Below are 21,779 nucleotides of genomic sequence, written 5' to 3'. Positions count from 1 at the left end.
CAACCTTTAGTCTCGGCTTTAGGAAAATATCACATTTATCTGTGGATTTTCAAAGGCTCCAGTGTATTAATTTAATATATATACCTGAATATTAAGATGAAAGCAATTTTCCATTAACTGCCAGTGGCCTCATTTGTTACACTCGGCCCTAGAGGGCCTCGAACCTCTGACTAGTCTTACACGGTCTGCAACACATAGCGACCCTGGTTACAACAGAACAAAACAGTAGACAACAATAACAATAAAAAAGAATGTAAATTGTTTTGTTTTTATGTGCTGTTGAGCCGGTTCTGACCCATTTGTTGCTGTTGTTAGGTGCTGTTGAGTAGGTACTGACTCATAGCGATCCTATGCACAACAGAATAGAACACTGCCCAGTTCTAGGCTAACCTCACAGTTGTTGCCATGCTTGAGCCCATTGATGCTGCTACTTTGCCAATCCATCTTGCTGGGGTGTTCTTCTTTTCCCTGACCTTACCAAACAAGATATCCTTCTCCAGTGACTGGTCCCTCCTGACAATATGTCTGAAGTATGAGAGACAAAGTCTGGCCATCCTGACCTCTAAGGAGCACTCTGGCTGCACTTCTTCCAATACAGATCTGTTTGTTATTTTGGCAGCCCATGGCACTTTTAGTATTCTTCTTTAAATCAAAACTCAAATGCATCAGTTCGTCTGTGGTCTTACTCATTCACTGTCCAGTTTTCTCATGCATATGAGGTTATTGAAAATACCATGGCTTGGGTCAGGTGCACCTTAGTCCTCAAGCTGACATCTTAGCTCTTCAACACTTTAAAAGGTTTTGTGCCGCAAATTTGCATAATGCAGTATGTCATTTGATTTCTTGACTGCTACTTCCATGAGTGTTGATGGTTGATCCAAGAAAAATGAAGTCTTTGACGACTTCAATCTTTTCTCTATTGCTAAGAATGTTGTTTATTGGCCCAATGGTGAGGATTTTTGTTTTCTTTATATTGATATGCAATCTATACCGAAGGCTGTGCTCTTTGATATTCATCAGTAAGTATTTTAAAGACCTCTTCCCTTCCTTCCAGCAAGCAAGGTTGTATCATCTGCATATTGCAGGTTGTTAATGAGTCTTCTCTAATCCTGATGCCAGATTTTTCTTCATATAACCGACCCATAGTGACCCTGTGTAAGGTTTCCAAGGAGCAGCTGGTGAGCTTGTACTGCCAACCTTGTGGTTCAAAGTGACTTTGCAGTTCAGAGCATTAAACCACAGTGCCACACCAGGACCACAGAATGCAAATTACATGTTTTTTGTTTTTGTTTTTGTTTTTTTTATTATTATTATAAGCAAGACTTGACAATACAAAAGTTCCTAGAACTAATTTTAACACTAAGGTAACCTGACTCTTCTTATAAAAAATGGTATAGGCTTCAAAGTTTTTTTTTTTTTTTTTTTTTTTTTTTACATAAAATATACATGAATTATATTGAAAAATAGAAAAGAAAGTAAAAATTACCCATGCTTTACTACTTAGAAGTATGCTGTCAACTTTTTAGAGAAAGTCTTTTTTTAAATGTCTCTGTGTTTACAATATAACTTGTTTTTTTGTTAACTCAAAAAATTGGATGTTGTAAAGTTCTTAATATAGTTTGACCAGTGACCCAATTCATTATTCACATTTAGATTGTTTCCAGTTTTTCATCATGTTTCTTTTCCTATTTGTCCAGTTCTTCTTAATAATAAACTCTGTAAAGCAGAATGTTAGCAGCTATATTTGAAAGAATGTAAATGCTCTAAGAGGTAAGATATATCAAGAATTGCTAGCTTAATGCTCCTTGTCCTGCTTTTGCATCATTTTAGTCTCTTTCCCATTTTTGTTTTTCTCCACAGTTGCAGTACCATGCAGGTCTAGCATCTGGCCTTTTAAACCAACAATCATTGAAACGTTCTGCTAACCAGATGGGAGTATCTGCTAAACGTAGACCCAAGGCTCAACCCACAACTCTCGTCTTACCACCTCAGTAAGTAATGGGGTTGAAAATTGCTCTTGCCCTGGGTGAACTCTACTTTGTACTTGCTTTTAGTTACTGAAAAGTTAGCATATTTGTAAAATTGTTTCTTTCTCTTCAAAAGGTAACTATTAGATTAGAAACCAAGCATGAAGATGAATATTTTGCATTGTTCATATTTTATCTATTTTGTGATGACTTTTTCCCCTAGGATTTTTAAGTATCTCTATATTATTTGTTTAATTACCACATCCTCAAAGTTGGCAAAACAACAGTGCTGTCCTTCTTATTTTACAAATGAGCCAGTTGAGGAATACATTTTGACAAGCTCTGGACTGCCTAGAGAATCTGGTAGATTCTGGGATTAGCATCTGTGTGGAGTCAGATTTTCCTTTTTAAATTGTAATGTGTGTGTATCCCCTTGCTACCCCCTCATTGGTGGGATAACAAATACAATAACGTTCATACAGTGAACATCTTTATCATTTTTTTGCACATGCATACACCCATGTTAATTTTGCTTCTACCTGAACATCATTTAATGGTATCATACAGTAATTTTTCATATTGGCAATTTTTTTCTCTTTGAACATAGTATGTTAGAGTCATCCAGAATGTTCTTTTTATTGCTGTGTAGTATTCCTTTGGCATAATTGATTTGCTTTTTGTGTTATTTTGTATCATAAACACTCGTAGATTAGTATCAAAGCTTACTCCAGGATGCTGAATCAGAAATATGAAAATGTCATTTCTTGCTGGCAGCTTTTCTTTCAGTTTGCACACTTACCTGAGAGGGACAATGCTTCCCAAAAGCTTGACTTGAACTTTAAACTCGTCCTCTAGTATGTTTTCTTATAGCTCATTTGTTTACATCCTCAACTACAAACTATATTTAAAATTTTCCAATCCAAAGGAATATTTGCAGTTAAGACTCGATTATGTTCCTTTGATCATAATCTCATTTCATTTTGTTTGTTCAGCAAGTATTTATTATATACTTATTGTGTGTCAGATACTGTTCTAGGCTCCAGAATACAAGCATGAGCAAGACAGAAATGATCTCATGTTCATGGAGCTTTTTCAGAGTGGGGAAAAAAGAATGAACACACACAAACACAAACAAAATAAGCAACTTTATAATAATATAAGAATACAACATCATAAATTGATATAATAATTGTATAAGCCATAACATTCAGGTTGTGATTAGTGATCGGAAAATAAGTAAATACGGTAGCTGCGTGTGGGAAGGTGGGAAACTGTTAAGTAGGATGATCAAAGAAGACATTTTTAAGGAGACAGTGCTAGTCATAGATTGGAGAATGAAGAGAATGTCACATCAGGAGCTGGGGGTCATCATAGGGATGACGCCCTTGAATGTCTTTTGCTGGTAGATGTTTTTTAGACAACCATTTCTATGATTTTCAGGGTTTGTTTCATATTTAACATGTGGTTTTATAACAGCCTCCAGGATGTATTTTTTTTGTATGCTGCATCCACACGTAAGATATTTTTCAGAGACTGTATATAGGGACAGCTGCTTTTAGTGATATAAAACAGAGTTTTCACTATTTTACATAAAGCTTCTTAAGGAACATTATCTGTTGTTTCTTGTGTGTTGATTTGGTGATTCTGCATCTCTTACCTTTTAGCTCTCTAAAGTCTAATGAGCTTTGTAACTTGTCACTTTCCCTGCATGGATTGTCTACTGAGGCAGGATGTTTGGCGGAGAGTGAAAGACTTTCTAATGGTCCCATAAGACTGGAGCCAAAAAGTGTTTGTTGCTAACTCTCTCTTGACAAAAGTCAGTTCTTAGTCCATCTGTTCACCATTTGTTAATTTGCATTGGCTTGAAACCTGTTTACAGGTGACATGCTATTATGAGGACACTTAGAGACTATTTTAAGCACCAAGGCAATCGACAGACTCTGTTCTCATGCCAGAAAAAGAGAGGTGTTCACAACTGTCATTATACATTTATAATAAATCACTCAGAATACTTCATTTCAAAGAGAAAAGTGGTTACTCTGTCCTAAGAATACAGCATTGAAATGCTTTTCCTGTAACTAGTAGCTTATCTCCTGTGAAAATTGACTGCTGCCTTTTCACATCAGAGAACTTTTTGGACTCATATGATGTTGGAATCCCTTCATAGAAATGCTGTTCAGTAGGTAGGGTCTGTTTCTGGAAGACATTAATGAATTTTCTGCACTTTTATTAAATACCTACTGCGTGCTACTCATGGTGCTGAGTTGTCAGGAATAAAACACACAAAGAAGACATAGCTGCTTACCTAAAAGGTTATAAAAGTTGTTCTGAAGTAAAAATAAATAGTACATCAATACATTAATAATATAAATGAAGAAAACAAAGGCAACATCAAAGAAAAGGAACAAATAATAATACTGTTACTTATTACTGAGAAAATTACTGGTAAGGTTTTGGTGAGTATTTATCTTTATCATTTTTAAAAACAAACCTTCAAAAAATCTTTTGTAAAATTGTTCTGTATCATATCCCAATATTTATTGTAGTTGTTAAATTTTAATGGTATAATTTGATCTATGGGATGTTTGTATTTGCATAATAATTGGCCATGTTATGGTTGTGTTCTGTAGAAGCTACAAATGATAAATTCTTTTATTACAAGCAAGGCATGACCATAACAAGATCTCTCAGCTAACTTTGTCATTAAGAAAATCCCTTGAGTCTCCTTATAAAACAAGACTCATGCCTTCCAAGGTTGCTAAATATATATTGCTGTGTAGCAATTGCCCCAAAACTTAGTGGATTAATAACAATAAACATTTATCACCTCTCACAGTTTCTCTGGTGTGGGAATCTGGGATTGGTTTTCGGAGAGATTCTAGTTTGGCATCTCACAAGTTACAATCAGTTATCATCAGCCAGGGCTGATGGCATCTGCAAGTTTAACTGAGGTTAGAGGGGATCTGCTTCCAAGTTTGCTGGCGCATGTGGCAGAGGTGCTGGCTATTGACAGAAGACCTGCTTCACCTCTCCACATAGGCCTTTTCGAAGGCTGCTTAAGAAGTTCCTTACCCTGTGAGGTCTGGCTCCTCTCAGAGAAATAACAAGGCAGAGGTGATCCTTTATAGGACCTGCTTCAGATGACACAGCTTCAGTTTGATTGGCTTCTCATTTGTTAGTAAGTGTAACTCATATTCAAGGGGAGTGGATGAGGCTCTACCTTTTGAAGGCAGGTGTGTCAGAGAATTTGCAGACATAGTTTCAAATCATAGTTGCCAGGGGGGAGAGACATTCCAAATAGGGATGAGTGACTGAGCCTATAAGCCCCATTCACTTTTTTATTTAGCTATTATTTGCTGAGTGTCTCCCAGTGTTGTAATGGGGATTCAAAGATGAGCAAGATTTTGACTTTCAGGAAGCTCTTAAGTAGAAATGAAAGAGCAAACAAGTAGCACAACACCATTAATGAAGTATGCTAAGTCTGACAGTGGACACCATCCCATAGTGCCCAAGGCTGTGGGTAAAGTGCTGAGGTAGATCGTCCACGTAGGGTGGCTCAACCAAATGTGAGAGTTTTCCCCCAGCCAGCTGTGAAGGGTAGAAGTTTTGTTTTATTAAGAGAGCTAAATGCAGTCTTGCATACACTTTACAGGTTCCTAAGGAAAGGTTTTATTTTTAAACTGTGGAGGGTAATAGTGAAGGGCAAGTGGCTAGATCCTCACACTCTCTCCTTTGTAATTTTATGCAGCTGTTAATGCAGTGATGAATGGGTCTCTGCATTGGCTTGTTGGAAGTTGGGTGGTACCAAGGCTACTCCAGCAAACCACTGACTATACTTAACTGTGCTGAACTGCAGGCATGGCAAGAATGCAGGAGATTGTGTACATTGTGTTTGCTTTTAAAATATAGTTGGTTTTAACAGTCTTGAAGACTCAGACTCCCCCCACCCCCCGCCCGGGTTCCTGCAGGATTAGTTATTTGTGAGATTAATATCTTTCTTCCCCACCAAAGAGACTTATAGAAGGCAAAGATGTTGTTTGCCATGAAATAGCTTTTGCCATGTGTTAACCCTGACTAAGTGGTCTCATATCCATGATTCCCAGATATTCATATTAAATCTTGCCGAAGGGGCATATTGTTATCACAAAGAAGCTATGTTCCCTGTTGCCATATAAACATCACCAGCTTTTGACTCTTGTAGTACTGAAAGCAACCTAGAGAATGACTATTTTATTTGATTGATCTAGTAAGTTGTATTTTGAAATATCTATGTTGTGGTGCGGTGCTGTAGAGTAAGCATTGGACTGCTAATCACAGGTTCATGGTTCAAACCCACCAGTTGCTCTCAGAAACCCTGCCCATCACAACTTTTATTTAATATATATCAGATGTTATTGTTAAGTGCCATTGAGTCGGTTCTGACTCTCGGTGACCATGTGCTGGATTTGAACTGCCAGTCTTATGGTTAACAGTCCAGTATTGATTCTAGAGCACCACACCAGTACTCTTATATCAGATGTAACTATGTTTATTTGTGTTCTTACTTAGATTGTCTTAACTTCACAGTATGGTTTTTATTGTTGCTGGGGTATTGACTTTAATCAATATGACCAAATTGAGTGGTCTGTGTTGTTTGTCTTGGGTTTGAGTAGCTTGGCCTGAGGGTAAAGTGGCAGCTGGGGTGAAAGACTCGTGTTTTAAGGTAGATGCTATACTTGACCAACCAATTGCCATCAAGTCAGTTCTAGCTCCCGACAACTCCATGTGTGTCAGACCCTTATGTATTCTTATTCTACTCACATTCCATTTCTGAGAAATGGTTTTTCAGAAAAATTTAAAAACAAACTACCCCTAGCCCCCAGAAATTATGAGAATAGGCAGTTTCTGTTGTATCATGTTCTTTTCTTTTTTTAAATTTTTTTTTATTGTAAATTGAGTGAAGGTTTACAGACAAGATCATGAGCTTTACATTCAACAAATTATACTCAATGGTTACAGTACCCTCCCTGTAACAGTTATTCTACTCTCTCCTTGTGGCTCCCCATTTACATTGTATATTTCACAAATGAGCAAGGCAAAAACATTTGATGTACACATACAAAACAAAAATATATATCCATTTAAACATCCAGAGGGCACATTCTGCAAGCCAACCTCCTGCCCTTAGGCACAGAGTCTTAATCAGTCTATGGTCTGTGGCTGGAAGCTGCTCTGTTTCTCCACGCCCTCGTCTCTGCCACTGTCTCTGCTGTAACCGCTTTTCTAGGTAGTATCTCATGCTCCACTCAAGTTCTTCCTTCTTGATGGTCCTGGGGATCATCTGCTCCTGAAATGAAAGATTAACTATTCCCCCTTTAGTTTTACATCTTCTACAATTACAGTTGTGAAATGGCAATTAATCCTGCTAACAGTTACTCATAATTGAATCATAAAATCCTATCACCATTATCCATCACCCTTTTCACCAGATTCATCTGGAAAAGAGGAAAACTATTCACTGGGGATTCTACCTTAGCCACCTCTTTTTGAAACTAAGCACTCTCGAAAGCTTGTAAGCCAGCTACTTCGTGCTTTTATTGTCTCCCAATTTTTGATAGCCAATGTCTAAATTATCCATCCCTATCGTGTTATTTTCTGTGAAAAGACTCTTGTTGAATGAAGAGCACATGCTCTTCTGCATGTTGTGTCTCTCTGGTTATTGGTGATGAATTGTCTACGCTCCCATTTAAAAGTGCTCTCCTGAGTGTCTACTCAGTCTAGAACCCTTTTGCTTAATCAGGGCCATAAAACTGTTCACTTTTTTCTCTCCTGCATCATCCATATCTCCCATTCTCCTGGTGTCATACTTGTTAGCATACAAAGCATGACTACTCAAGAGACCATCTCCCGTAAGAATTGAGTTGATTTCAACCCATAGCAACCCTGTATAGGGTTGCCAAGGAGCAGCTGGTGAGCTTGAACCACTGACTTTGCAGTTCAAACAACTTTGCAGTCTGACACATTAGCCCACAGAACCACACCAGGACTCCCCTGTAAGAATGATGATGATGTTAAGTGCCAACGAGTCAATTCTGACCCATAGCAACCCTGTATAGGGTTTCCAAGGAGTAGCTGGTGAGCTTGAAACACTGACCTTGCAGTTCAAACGACTTTGCAGTCTGACGCATTAGCCCACAGCACCACACCAGGACTCATCTCTTAATCCCAGATCCCTGTTTAACCCCACTCCATTACTCCATTCTTTAGAGCAAAACACCTCCAAAGAGTTGGCTATACTTGTTTGTGATCTTTCTCCCCACAGACAGTCACTGTTCTGATGAGTATCACTATGTCCTGGTTTTGCTGCTTCTTGGAGTTCTGGTGTGGTGCTGTGGGTTAATGCAATAGATTGCAATGTCAGTTTGAACCACAAGATTGGCAGTTGAGGCTCAGTTGCTTCTCGGAAATCCTGTACAGGGTCTCTGTGAGTCAGAATTGACTCATCGGCACTTAACAAAAACAACAAGAGCCTCACATAAATTGAGTCCTGGAAAATGTAGGTTTCCTCTTTTGGCTTCCTTAACTCAACATGCTGTCTTTAAGATTTGTTTATGTTGTATGCATCAGTGGTTTGTTTCATTTTACTGCTGTACAGTGTTTCTTGATGTCCTTTGAAGCTTACTGGAAGGGTTTCCTGCATCATCTTCCAGAGTTGTGTCTTACTTGACACTCCTGTTCTTGGATTACGCACTTCAAGTTTGAGTAACAAAAGCAATAACACAAAAACTAGCATGCTGTAACAAATGTTGCTGGAAAGACATGCCGCTGATGGGGAAGGTACAGGGATAATGACATGACAGTCACATCTAGGTATTAACAGTATTTGAACAACAGATTGTCTTGGGTATGGCCACTAATTTGGCTCTGGGAGTTTAAATGAAAGAGGCTCATTTTCTGTCACCACCTTGTATACTAATTCCCAAGAAGATCATCAACTTGAAATTACATGTAGTACTTATACAGATGATTGGCTTCTTTCCAAGATGTCTGGTAAATGCTGCTGCTATTCTTGAAAGGCAGAGACTCGTGTTGTCTTTTGCTTAATGTAAAATCAACAGGAATCACGAGAGCAAAGCAGTGACATAAATCCATCCTTGGCAAGAGTGATGAATGTGAGTGGGAGCTAAGTGTGGTCATTGATGTTTAAAATGAACAGAACAAACATTTGCTAGGATGAAAGTCACTAAGAGTCTCATCTGGTCATTATATCATTATGTCTTCTGTTTCTGATATTTGAGACTTTTATTTAACTGTTCAAGTATGAAACTCTAGGTGTCTGCAACTGCTATTTTGGTACAAAAGCCTTGATACAGATGTTATTTGAATAATGACTTTAAACATGCTTCCTTGCAGGAACCTAATTTTCTTGATGATTTGGCCTTCTATTTGCCTCCTCATGTTCCAGATATTTTGTTGACGGCTGAATTTGGTTATCAGTTGATATATTTGTATTGAGTTCTTCAGCTTTGGTGATAGGAGCCATAAGAGTATTTGGCATATCTTTTTATTGGATCCTGATAACTGGACCAATGAATAATAACATAATAAGTGGAGAAAAGATAGAAATTGTCAAAGACTTCATTTTGCTTGGATCATCAATCAAAACTTATGGAAGCAGCAGTCAATAAATTAAATGACGTATTGCATTAGGCAAATCTGCTACAAAAGGCTTTCTTATAGTGTTCAAGAGCAAAGAGATCATTTTGAGGACTAAGGTGTACCTGACACAAGCCATGGTATTTTCAGTAGCCTCACATACATGTGAAAGTTAGACATTGAATAAGGAAGATTATAGAAGATTGGTGTATTTGAATTATGGTATTGGAAGAGAATACTAACAGTACAGAAGAACAAAAAATCTGTGTTTAAAGAAGTACAGCCAGGATGTTCCGTAAAATCCAGGATAGTAAGAATTCGTTTCTCATGCTTTGCACTTGTTATCAGGAAGAACCAATCCTTGGAGAAGGAGATCATGCCTGGTAAACTGGTGGGTCAGTGAAAAAGAGGAGGGTCCCAATATGGATTGACACAGTGGCAGCAGCAATGGGCTCAAATTTAACACTTATGAAGATGACACAGGACTGAGCAGTGTTTCATTCTTTTGTGCATAGGGTCACTATGAGTAGGAACTCACTCCAGTACACCTCACAAAACAAAAGTTTTTATTGGAACCGTTGAGCAAGGTAACAGTGAATAAACTCCGGATGAGGAGCACACTGGTTTGTTGCCATGAACTTTATAAAGGCAGAGTTTTGCTTCCTAAATCCTCCCTTTCAGGGATGCTTTTTTTAAAAAAAGAATGGTGTATTACCTGGGTCACTGACTCACCTTGAGCTTGGTCTACTGGCAGAGAAAGTGTGTTACCTGTACTGAGTAACCCAGAAAGGAAACAGAGAACTGTACAGCTGTAAGTTTTCTGAATTTTGGAAAAAGTCATCAAAACTTTTTTGAGTAGAAATTCACTAAGACTTTCTTTTCCCTACTGGCAAGTATTAAGTAACAATATTCATTAAATACCACAGAGAGGCTATGTAATAAAGAAATAATCCTAGGCCTAGGTGGCTATAACTCTCCAGAAGAGTTAAAATTGAGAATATAATTAAAGATTAAAACATTGTTTGCATTCTAGAACAAGGAGAAATCTTTTCTCTCCATTGTGGGACCATATTAATAAGGAAGAGATCAGTTTCCAATAACCAACACCACCGAAGCTCGTTTATTAACATCAGTCACGTTTAAACTGTCTGACTCAGTATTTTCTTTGCCATTTTCCTACAAGACTTAGTTTCCAGTTATGGTGAGGGATACCTGTATTAGCTCCAAAAAAACCAAATTACCTAACTCTGATCACCATCCTGAATCTGGATAGGAATGTTCAGACACCAAGGGTTTACCTGTATATGGATCCTCAGCCCTGTAATTCATTGTGTGCTTCTGTTTTGGTAACAAAATAATTCTTTGTTTCAGCCAATTTTTTATGCTGTTTAAATGGTTAGGAGAAATTAGTGTACCTAGGTATTTTAGGATTTTATAATTGTGTCTGATGAAGGGGCTGGACACACTATAAAATGATATCAACCTGTCTTGACACAGTGACCAAAAGAAACCCTTTGAGGTAAAAAAGTTGGTATACAGAGCTCCTTGAAGTCAGCCTTAGAGGGAAGATCCCAGGACCCAACCCTAGTGGATTGTTAAAGTTTAACTGCACATGCACCATTTCATTTCCTCTCTCTGCTGTTTTTCCACAATATGTGTTTGCTTTCCATTTGTTTGAAATAGAATTGGAAAGCATTTTGAGGCCAAGGACATAGAAATAGAATGATATTCCTTATGTGTCCAGTCCCCAATGTTACATTGCCCTCAGTGCTCTTTAGAGATTCTCATTTGAAAGCCTGGCGAAGATATACCCAGTCATAGATATCGAAAGCTCTTTTTTTTATGAGTTTGTGCTATTGGCAGGTAGAGAAAGAAAATGTCTCTGAGTCTGGGCCATTGACTGGGTTAGGAAAAATGTTATTGAGTGCCTGGGCACAGAAAAAAAGCAACATCCTTCAACTCAGAACTCCTGTAACACTTTAATTTTATATCTCCTCTGTGGCCTTTGTCACATTTGGTCTTGGGTTATGATTACTTCCCCTGCTAGACAGGAAACTCCTTGAGGACCAGCCTTCTGTGTCCTTCATTACCTGCACACTGAGGGTTGGGTTCATGGAATCTTTAGGCTTAGTTCCGTCCGCTATACTGCCCTCTCTGACTAATGAGACTGAGAACATCTTTTTGTAATGTCATGGGTGTCCTTTCATGCATCTGTTGTGAGTAAGTGTCAGTATAAGACTTGGGAATTTAAAGGGCTTGGAACCCGGTGTTGTTTGGACAGACAAATGTTTATGGGAGAGGGTTTGGAGTTGCAGATCTTTCCATCATGCCGATTCTTCCTGCTGAGTAAGGATGGTTAGGGTTGGATCTGAAGGCTGGGGCCAGTGAGCAGAGGCCCCTGGAGGCTCATGAGCAGGGACTAATATGTGGAAAGTGGTATATTAGGAAGATTAATCAAGTAGCAGAATGCAAATAAATAAGATAGCCCTTTGTAGCTGTTTAAAAGATAATTGGTTCTGTTACTTATCTTTTATTCCCTCTGTTTGGTCAGGAGAAAAATCTCTGTGAGAAATAATGAGGAACCCTCATAAATATTAATGTAAAAATCTGTCTATGGAGAATAAATATAGGGACATTTTGTTTTAAATGCTCTCTGTCATTGTACTTCATTAGCATATTGTTGTAAAAGATACTTTTCTCCCCTTGAGAGAACCATATTTAGTTCAACTAATAGCCAAACTTCAATCTGTAGTTTGTCAGGATTGTAATACTGTAGATGGACAAGGACAACTACTTGCTTTTGCTTCCTTGCTTCAACCAGAGAGTTTCCTTGTCATCTCCCATACTTCTAATGGCTCAGAATAGAAAGTAGGTAAGATGTCCCAGATCCTGTCTCAGTTTCTGGACCTTCTAATTGGACCTTTGATTCCTGCTGTCCAATCCCCCCTACCTGGTAATCCACATACATGCACACACACACACACACACACACACACAAATACAGCTTATACTTTTTACTCTGCAAGCATATTCATCTCTTTCTATAGGACTTGTGATTGAGGTGTGTGCTTGATCTCAGGGTAGACACCTAAAGGTGCAGAAAGTACTGTGTATAAACACATGAGAAACATAATGAGTTCCACTTTATTAGGTTTGAGGTTCCCATAAAGTGAAATGATAAGATTATTGGATTAGCTTTAAATTACTCTATTGCATCCACCCTTTAATGTGAGTGTGCGGAAGATGACAAAAATAGATACTAATTTTTAAACTGGATGGTGAATATATTACAGTGGATACATTTATTTTACTGTTTTATGTTCTCTGGTATAATCTGAAAACATTTATAACAAAATGTGTAAAAAAAAAATTTGAGCTTGTACTGTGGTTAGTCGGCAGTCTATCGGTGGTATAAGAGTTGGTATGGATAAAATATGCTAGAAATGCTGGAGGGAGACCAAAAGAAGGCAAGCAACAGAGTTTGCCAGGCTGCCTGCCACATGGTACTTGCAGTACCTTACTATCTAGTTCTGGGCCTGGTCTCACTTGCCACTGACCTGTCCTATATTTGTCTTAGTCCCCTTGAACATAGACAGAAATTTAAAACTCACTGTCTTCCATAAATACTGAATCAAAGAGAAATTGCATGAAATAAAAAAGTGTAATAAAGAACCTGGCCATTAAGCTCTAAGTTGAATATGGCAGCCTGCAGAATCAGTGTAATAGATATATTTCATTGCATCCTTTAATTGCATTTCTCCTTTACAAAGTGAGTTTATCCAGGAAGACAGCTGTCTGGTGTGGTTAGTACTTCATTCTGAGTATTATTGGGCAAAGGAAGAAAAGACACAGGTGGCTGTGTAGTAGATCTGGTCAGGTAGAAGCAGGATCTTTTTTTTTTAAACATTTTGATCTATTTTGCATAACAGAGTCAGAATTTCAAGATATGTTAATATTTCACACCATGCTATTCCCAACCAACACTGGTTGTAAGTGAAATTCTTTCTTACAAATCTATCTGTTCTTTCCTAGAATGGAAAATCATTTTGGTGGTCTATTAGTGTATCTTTTTCTTTCTGTCTCTGCCAAGTGGGCTATTAGTAATCTATAGGTTTCAGCCCAGAAAACCCCATTTGGGTTATAAGTGATCAAGAAATAGTAAGGCAGTCCTCATTCTAGGGGATTTCTGACAGCTGGGTAGTCATGGATCTTACTGGTGCCCAAGGAAAGAGCTTAACCTTCAAGTTTTGCTCTGGAAATGAGAGAGCCTTTAAAACAGTGGATTCCAACCCTGACTGACAGTAGAATCATCTGGGAAGCTCTTTAAGGTGGTGGTGCTCTTGTTTGGTGCTGTTGAATCAGTTCTGACTCATACTCAGAAAACCCTGTGTATAGGGTTTTAGAGAGTCTCATTTTTCTCCCCCTGAGCACCTGGTGGGTTTGAACTGCCAACCTTGTAGTTAGCGGTACAGTGCTTATCCAGCAGTGCCACAACAGGACTCCCTTTAAGGTGCTGCTATTGTTGTTAAGGGCTGTTGAGTTGGTTCCAACTCATAGTGACCCTGTATAGGGTTTCCAAGGAATGACTGGTGGGTTTGAACCACCAACTTTGTGGTTAGCAGTCCAGTGCTTATCCTACAGTGCCACACCAGGACTCCAGGCCCAGCTATATTCTTAAACAGTAAACAGAGAACTTTTAAAAGTATTTATGCAAATAAAAAGTACATTTTAAATGTATTGCATCCTATGTATATTCTATATATAAATTAATTTTTAAATTCTACATAACTAAAAATTTTAAGCATCTTTACTAGCGTTTAATTGAAATACAATAAATTGCACATGTTTCATGTGTCAAGTGGATAAGTTTTGACATATGTATAACCTGTGAAATTATCACCTTACTCAGAAATTCATCTACATTTAGCAGTTACTTTTCAGGAGGGATGTTTATATCTTGGAAAACACTTGTTAGAATATCTGTAAGATGATGGGAACAATTGTGGGGAAAACTTGACAGAGCTTATTTGCTCAAGACCACAGATGGGAACCTGCTGGAAATGAAAACTCAGAAGAAGATGGGTCCTAATTTTGCTGCTTTCTCATCATCTCCCAAAATGTATCCAGTTTCATCAATACCATTTGTTTTCTTAACCAGTTTTGACTTGTAAGCCTTGGATTCACAGACAAGAACACACTGGTACTATTTTACTTTTTCATTGGACAGTATTCTTACTTTTTATTAATGATCTGTCTTATCAAATTGAAGTTAGTAACTGTAATGTAACCAGGTTATGTTACTTTACAAATATGAGCAGTTTTAAATGTATTTATGTAGTGAGAAGTACATAGTTTATTTTAGATCTGATGTGTATGCTTAACTTTACACCTTCTAAAAAAATTGCTTTAATGAGAATTAGTTGAAATACAATAAATTACATGTGTTTAAAGTGGAGCTGTATGTTAATGTGCTGGACTGCAAAGTCAGTTTGAACCACAAGGTTGATGGTTCAAGCCCACCAGTCACTCCTCGGAAACCCTATACAGAGTTGCTATGGATCAGGACTGACTTGACAGCACTTAACAACAACAACAAGTGTCAAGTGGATATGTTTTGACACGAGAAACCCTTACATTATTCAACATAATCAAAATAATAAACATATTCCTCCTCCCAAAAGTTTCTTCATGGTCTTTTCTTTGTTATTGACCCTTTGATTTTTTCATGTTTGATGTCTTTAATGCCACTTCACAACTCCCGTCTTTGGTCCTTAGTGTTCAGTGTGTCATATCTGTTTGGGATGGTCTCTGAATTCAGGTGGAACATACTCAAGGTTGTATTTTGGCTCTTGTGGACTTGGTTTAATTTTCTCCAGCTTCAACTTCCATATGAAGAATTGATAGTCTGTTTTACAGTCTGCTCTAGCCTTGTTCTGACTGATGATATTGAACTGCTCTACCATCTCCTCCCACAGATATAGTCAATTTGACTCCTGTGTGTTCCAGCTGGTGAGGCCCATGTGTATAGTTGTGTCTATGTTGTTGAAAAAAGGTATTTGCAATGAGTAATTTGTTGGTGTTTAAAATTGCATTATGAAGGCCATATATTTCAACTGCAGATCCTACTTTGTTTCTCACTTTTGCATTCCAATCACAAGTAATTTGCATTGCCTCTTGATTGCATGTTTGATCAATTTCAGAAGTTGGTGAAAAAAAATCATCTTTGGAACTACTAGGCTGATGCTTAAATTGAATGATTGTTATTCACATTATGTATACTCCTTGTAGGAGTGTGGATGTTATTCGATAATTGACAGCATTGTACTTCAGGATAGATATTGACACGTTGTTTTGGACCTGCATTCAGTGCCACTCCTCTTCAGTTTATCATTCCTTGCATGTCAGGTGCCATCGAGTCGGAACCGAGCGACCCCATGCACAGCGGAATGAAACAATGTCCGATCCTGGGCCAACCTCACTACCGTTGCCACACTTAACGCCCTCGATGCCACCTGGCTGATCCATCTCGTTGGGGGTCAGACCACTTCAGCTCACTAATGCCTATGATTTTGATCTTTAAGCATTCCATTTCATTTTTGATGACTTCCAGTTTTCCTACATTGTTGTTAAGTGTTGTCAAGTTGGTTCTAACTCATAACGACCCTATTTAGGGCTTTTGAGGATGTAAATCTTTGTGGGAGCAGAAAACCACCTATTTCTCTCTCTCTCTCAGTAGCTGGTGGGCTTGAACCACCACCTTGTGGTTCGTAGTTCAGTGTTTATGCTATGGAGCCACCACGTTCCTAGATTAATATTTTGTATATTCCACATTTCTGATTATTAATAGAGGTTTCCAGGTATTTTGAGTTGTGCCCTATCAGCAAATGAAGGCCTGAAAGCTTTGCTCCATCCATATCATTAAGGTCGACTCTACTTTGAGGAAGCAGCTCTTCCCTAGTCATATTTGAGTGCCTTCCAACGTAGAAGTTCATCCTTTGTACTATATCAGACAGTGTTTCCTTCTGTTCATAAGGTCTTTAGTGGCTAATTTTCAGAAGTGGACTACCTTCCTCTTAGTATGTTTTAATCTGGAAGCTCTGCTGAAACATGTCTACCATGGTCTATTAGTTTGTCATACTGCGGTGATTAGAGTGTTGCTGTGATGCTGGAAGTTGTGTTATTGGTATTCCTGTACCAGTGGAGTAATTACTGGGAGTGCCGTGTTGAGGCCATATGGTTGTTGTTAAGTGCCCTCTAGTAGGTTCTGACTCATAGCGATCCTGTATAGGGTTTCGAGGAACAGCTGGCGGGTTTGAACCAATGAACCACCGACCTTGTGGTTTGCAGTCCAGTGCTTATCCTATAGCACCTCCAGGAGTCCAAGCCATATGATAGGTTTAAGGTTTTAAGAACTTGCCAAAGCATTTTTAAAGCATTTTTATCATTTCACATTCCAATCAGCAGGGTGTAAGAGTTTCAGTTTACTCCATAGCCTCACTAATACTTGGTATAATCAAGTATAACATTTTAAATGTTATTTATTTTAAGAGGTGCCATTTTAGCATATGTTTTCCTAATGACTAAAGATGTGAGGCTCTTTTCAGATGCTTATTTACTACCAGTGTATCTTTTTTGGTTGTTGTTAAGTGTCATCGAGTCAATTCTGAATCATAGCTGCCCTGTATAGTATTTCTGAGGAGCAGCTGGTGGGTTTGAACTGACAACTTTGTGGTTCACAGTCCATTGGTTATCCTACAGCACCACAGCAGTAGTCCTTTGGTGTAGTGCAGAAAAAAAGTTCAGGCCCACTGTAAGAGAAGTCCCTTTGGAGAAATGCTTCATCTTCAAAATTTCCATTGGTGGTTTTGAATACTCCTTAATGTAGAGTTTATCACAGATAAATTATTATATATTGATTGATTATCTATTGAATATCTGCTGTGTGCCCACCATTGTACCAGTTACTGTGGGGAGTTCAGAAGAAATAGACTTGAGCTGGAATACTTCGGGACTTACAGTCCAGGTTTTACATGGATGTTTCATGATATTTTAAAATCTTGACATCTTTTCTATACCAGTATGATAACAGTGGGTCAGGAGTTAATGATTAGTGCTAGTGATGGGTTTTTAATTTAGCTTGTTCTGGTTTTTCTGGTAGGGGTGCTTGTCTTTGAATATGTAGTCTATGTTCTTGCTATTCTTTAACTGGTATATATTTGCAGTGTGCTCATTTTTAATATTTATTTTTGCTATAAAACAAATACAATCTAGTAACAACAACAACAACCTATAATACTAGGTGCTGGGTATTCAGTAATTAATAAACTTTCCTTAAGGAGCTTACAGTACCATGGAAAGAGATTTTTGCAATTCAGAACGACATGTAATTGACCTTAGTGAACTAAAGAAGACGTCCTGTTGGATGTAGACTTGTGAAAGATGAAGCTTCCTATAACTGGACTTGGATATAATGTTGGTGTCTGCTATGGATTGAATTGTTTCACCCCAAAATATGTGTTATAAATCCTAACCTCTGGGCCTATGACTAGAATCCCATAGAGGCAGGATTAGGTAGAGTGTGTCATAAGTCATTCTCTTTTGGCATATGAAGGAGATTAAACAAGTAAACTAGAGAAGCAGAAATGGGGGGAAAATATACCAAGACACATAAAGATTGTTTCAGAGCAGAAGCTCGGGAGAGACAAGGATCTTCCTTCAGAGCTCTCAGAGAGAAATCCTAGAGCCGGCACTCTGAATTAGGACTTCTAACTAAAAATAACTTTGTTAAAGTCATCCACTTGTAGCATATTCCACCCGCTGCACTAGAGAACTAAGGCAATGTCTCATGTTAGAACAGCTACCCATTAACCCCTGAAAGGAGGCAAAAGGAAGGCACAATGCAAGACGCTGCTAAGAATTCCGAGTTGCTGAATGACATTGTCTCCATTCCACCTCTCACTCTTCTCCCTAGCTCTTTTAACTGAGCCTGCTCGCGACAGTGATGAAGAAATGTTGATCCCCTCACCACCCAGACTGGACTGGTGGGGCCCCAGGCAGCTGCTTATCCCACTATGTGTGTAGGTGTCATTTTCTTCGTGGGCTATGATGGGAAAATGGCTGGGAACCCTTGCTGTACGGGAGAGTTGTGCTTATGTGAACTGGACATCCGGTGCTCTTTTCTCTGCTCTCTTTCTTAAGTAAGCACCATCTCATGTATTATTCTCCATAAGTGAGCTCTGGTAGCGTAGTGGTTACAAATCGGGCTGCGAACCTTAAGGTTAGCGGTTCGAAACTACCAGCTGCTCCGCGGGAGAAAGATGAGGCTTTCTACTCCCGTAAAGATTTGCACTCTCGGAAACCCTGTACAGGGTCGCTATGGGTCGGACCCGACTCGACGGCCCTTAACAACAACAACAACCCTCAGTTGGTTCCCTGGGTTTTTAACCCTTTAGTAACCATAATGAGAGACCTTACCAGGCCTGGGTCTCAGATCAAACTTACAAAAGACCTTACTTATTAGTCTGTAACCGTAGTGGACACATCATGATAGGGAATGGCCTTGTTTTGAGATTAACCTGTGTACTTAGCCTATGGGTAGACGTCATTAGGGTTACGATGTTGAGCTGGAACTCCTTGTGCCCCTCTGTCTTACTGTGCTGTTTTTTGAGGCTAGGCAAAGATATCCCCAGTTGTATCTTTTAAAGAAACATATTTTTTTGCTCTGGGGACTTTCTTTCTGTGTTGTTATTGTGAAGTGCCGTTGAGTCTATTCTGACCCATAGCGACCTTGTATAAGGTTTCCAAGGAGCAGTTGGTGAGCTTGAACCACTGACCTTGCAGTTCAAACAACTTTGCAGTCTAACACATTAGCCCACAGTGCCACACCAGGACTTCCCAAATTCCTATATAGGGAGTTAGATTTGTGGGATTTAATGTCCTCAGAGAAGACAGCTAGGGGTCATTGTTGTTGTTATGTGCTGTGGAGTTGGTTGCGACTCATGGCGACCCTGTACAGGGTTTCCAAGGCTGTAAATCTTTACGGGAGCAGAAATCCTCATCTTTCTCCTGTGGAACAGCTGGTAGTTTCGAACTGCTGACCTTTCGGTTCGCAGCCCGATTCGTAACCACTACACTACCAGAGCTCCTTAACTACAGATTAAATAACCTGTCCCTTTTCCAACCGTATCCCCTCTCATTGAGGCCCGAGAAGTGTTTCACAGGTTCCACTTCCACTTGTCATTTTGTACATTTACATCATAGTGCTTTGAAATAAGCAGTTTTGTCTCTCACAGTCTTAACTAAAACTTAATTCCATTTGTATCGCATTATTAAGTCAGCATGAGTCCCAAGCACAGTAGCTCTAGAAAGCTGCCCGTTTCCTTTCTGACTTATAATGATTTAGATTTGTCTGAATGGGTTTAGGCACCTGGGCGAAAGTCAGACAATTGAAATTAAGTAGATAAAAGCCACCAATTTCCTTTTCCTTCTATTTATCAGAATTCCCACCTCTTACTGTCAGTTAAAATAGGGACACACTCCACTCCCAAATGAGGCATACACAGAACCTTGCTTAACACAGTAGGTGTGGGTCTCTGGTAAATTCTTAGAAATTAACCTCCCTACTCCTTTTAAATTTTTAGATTTTTAAACAGAGGGGGCACTTAATAATGTAAAGGTCTCCTATGACCAATTAATTCAATGCAGTTCATTCAGTAGACATTTAAACAGTATGTGTCATTGCCCTTACCCCTAAGGAACCTGTGATATTATTGAGGGACAGTATTTAGAGTGTCATGAAAACCTAGACCTGAAAGAACCAGAACTAACTTCTATTTCTCCACCCTTATTCCTAGTTTGGAAGCCAGGGGTCCAGATAAGTGAAGTGTTTTATTATTTTTTTTTCCCAAAGAAGTTCCATAATGCTTGGTATATTAGTAGCAGAACCCAGACTGGAAACTGATTGTTTTGTTCCTCTAATTCACCTGCTGATATTCTAACATCTTGGAAGGGAGTGGTAATAATAGAGAAGGAAGAGAAAAAAGACAGGGTATAAGATTTGTGGATCTTATTTACGTAATTTTTTTGGATGGTATCAGTGAATTCCCACCCATTTTCCTTTTTAAGATTTCCCCAAGTGGGATATTTTCCTGATAGCTTATTGAAACTTGCATGTGAGCCTTGGAGGAGTCACAGCCCATAGTTCTGGTTGTGGTTCTTTGCAAATAGAAGGGGCCAGTTTCCACATTCAAATGGTAAGAATTAGAGCTTTTTGCTTCATTGCTCCTTGTGGTCTTACAGCTCTACCCTGTTAGCACTGGTTTTTGGCAGAGAAACTAGACTGTATCCACCAGTAGGAACAGAGATTTCTATTCTACAAGCAAACCCAGATTTGTAAACATAGATGTCAAGGAAATGAGATGAGAGATCACCAAAGCAGAGTCTGCAGTAATGGAAAAAACAACCATAGGACTGGTTGTAATAAAAGCTAACACTTATTGGGCACTCAATTATTTTATTAGTCATCTGAGGAAAAATCACTATTCTTCTGGGCTTTACAGATTAGGCTTTATGAGAACAGATGTTGAGTTGGTGTTTGGAGTGCATGCAGTATATTTATTTGAGATCAACATCTGTGAAAGAATGGAAGAGGAAGTAAAATTGGGCAAGGGAAGAAGTCAAACTATGATACAGGATGCATAAGACCTCAGCCAGCTGGAGGTCTTGTCCTGAATCAGCTGAAATGGCTGGGCCTCTTTACCTCTGCCTCACCCAGTCACTAGATGTCAGTGATTCCAGAGGTGTTTGGCCCATGCCAGGCGGCTCTCTGCAGCTGGGGGCTGTCTGCTGACTACACTTTCCACTGCTGGGTAGGAAGGTGTTCCCTGAAGGGGGATCTAGCGATACATCTCCTTGTCTATCACAGTCTTCATCAGCCATTAATACTATTTGGCTAAGTTTCAGAATGCTGGTAATTAGTTATTTTTCACCCAAAATGGCATGTTTGTGTAATTTTTTTGACGTGATAAATAAGGGTTTGCAGGAGAAAATACATGATTTTTTTTTTTTTTAAAGTAGTGAATGCCACTGATGTTAAACTGCTGTTTTTCGTCATCACTTGACCTCTAAGAGGAATCTGGATGGCACTGTGTCTTTCAGATCCACTTCTTTATATATGTT

The 21,779-nt window shown here is 38.8% G+C and overlaps 1 protein-coding gene across 2 annotated transcripts in view; it reads left to right on the top strand.

The window, feature by feature from the left end:
• Positions 1 to 21,779, top strand: part of MED27 (mediator complex subunit 27) — a 340,395-nt gene that overhangs the window by 117,914 nt on the left and 200,702 nt on the right. For both annotated transcript variants that reach the window (XM_006834893.1, XM_006834892.1), the window contains exon 3: positions 1,861 to 1,991. In XM_006834893.1, the coding sequence (XP_006834956.1) occupies positions 1,861 to 1,991 (131 nt within the window). The remainder of the gene's footprint in view (positions 1 to 1,860; positions 1,992 to 21,779) is intronic.

This window comes from Chrysochloris asiatica, unplaced genomic scaffold, assembly GCF_000296735.1.
Source record: "Chrysochloris asiatica unplaced genomic scaffold, ChrAsi1.0 scaffold00014, whole genome shotgun sequence".
In the NCBI taxonomy this organism is placed as follows: domain Eukaryota; kingdom Metazoa; phylum Chordata; class Mammalia; order Afrosoricida; family Chrysochloridae; genus Chrysochloris; species Chrysochloris asiatica.
This window is presented reverse-complemented; position numbering and strand designations above follow the sequence as displayed.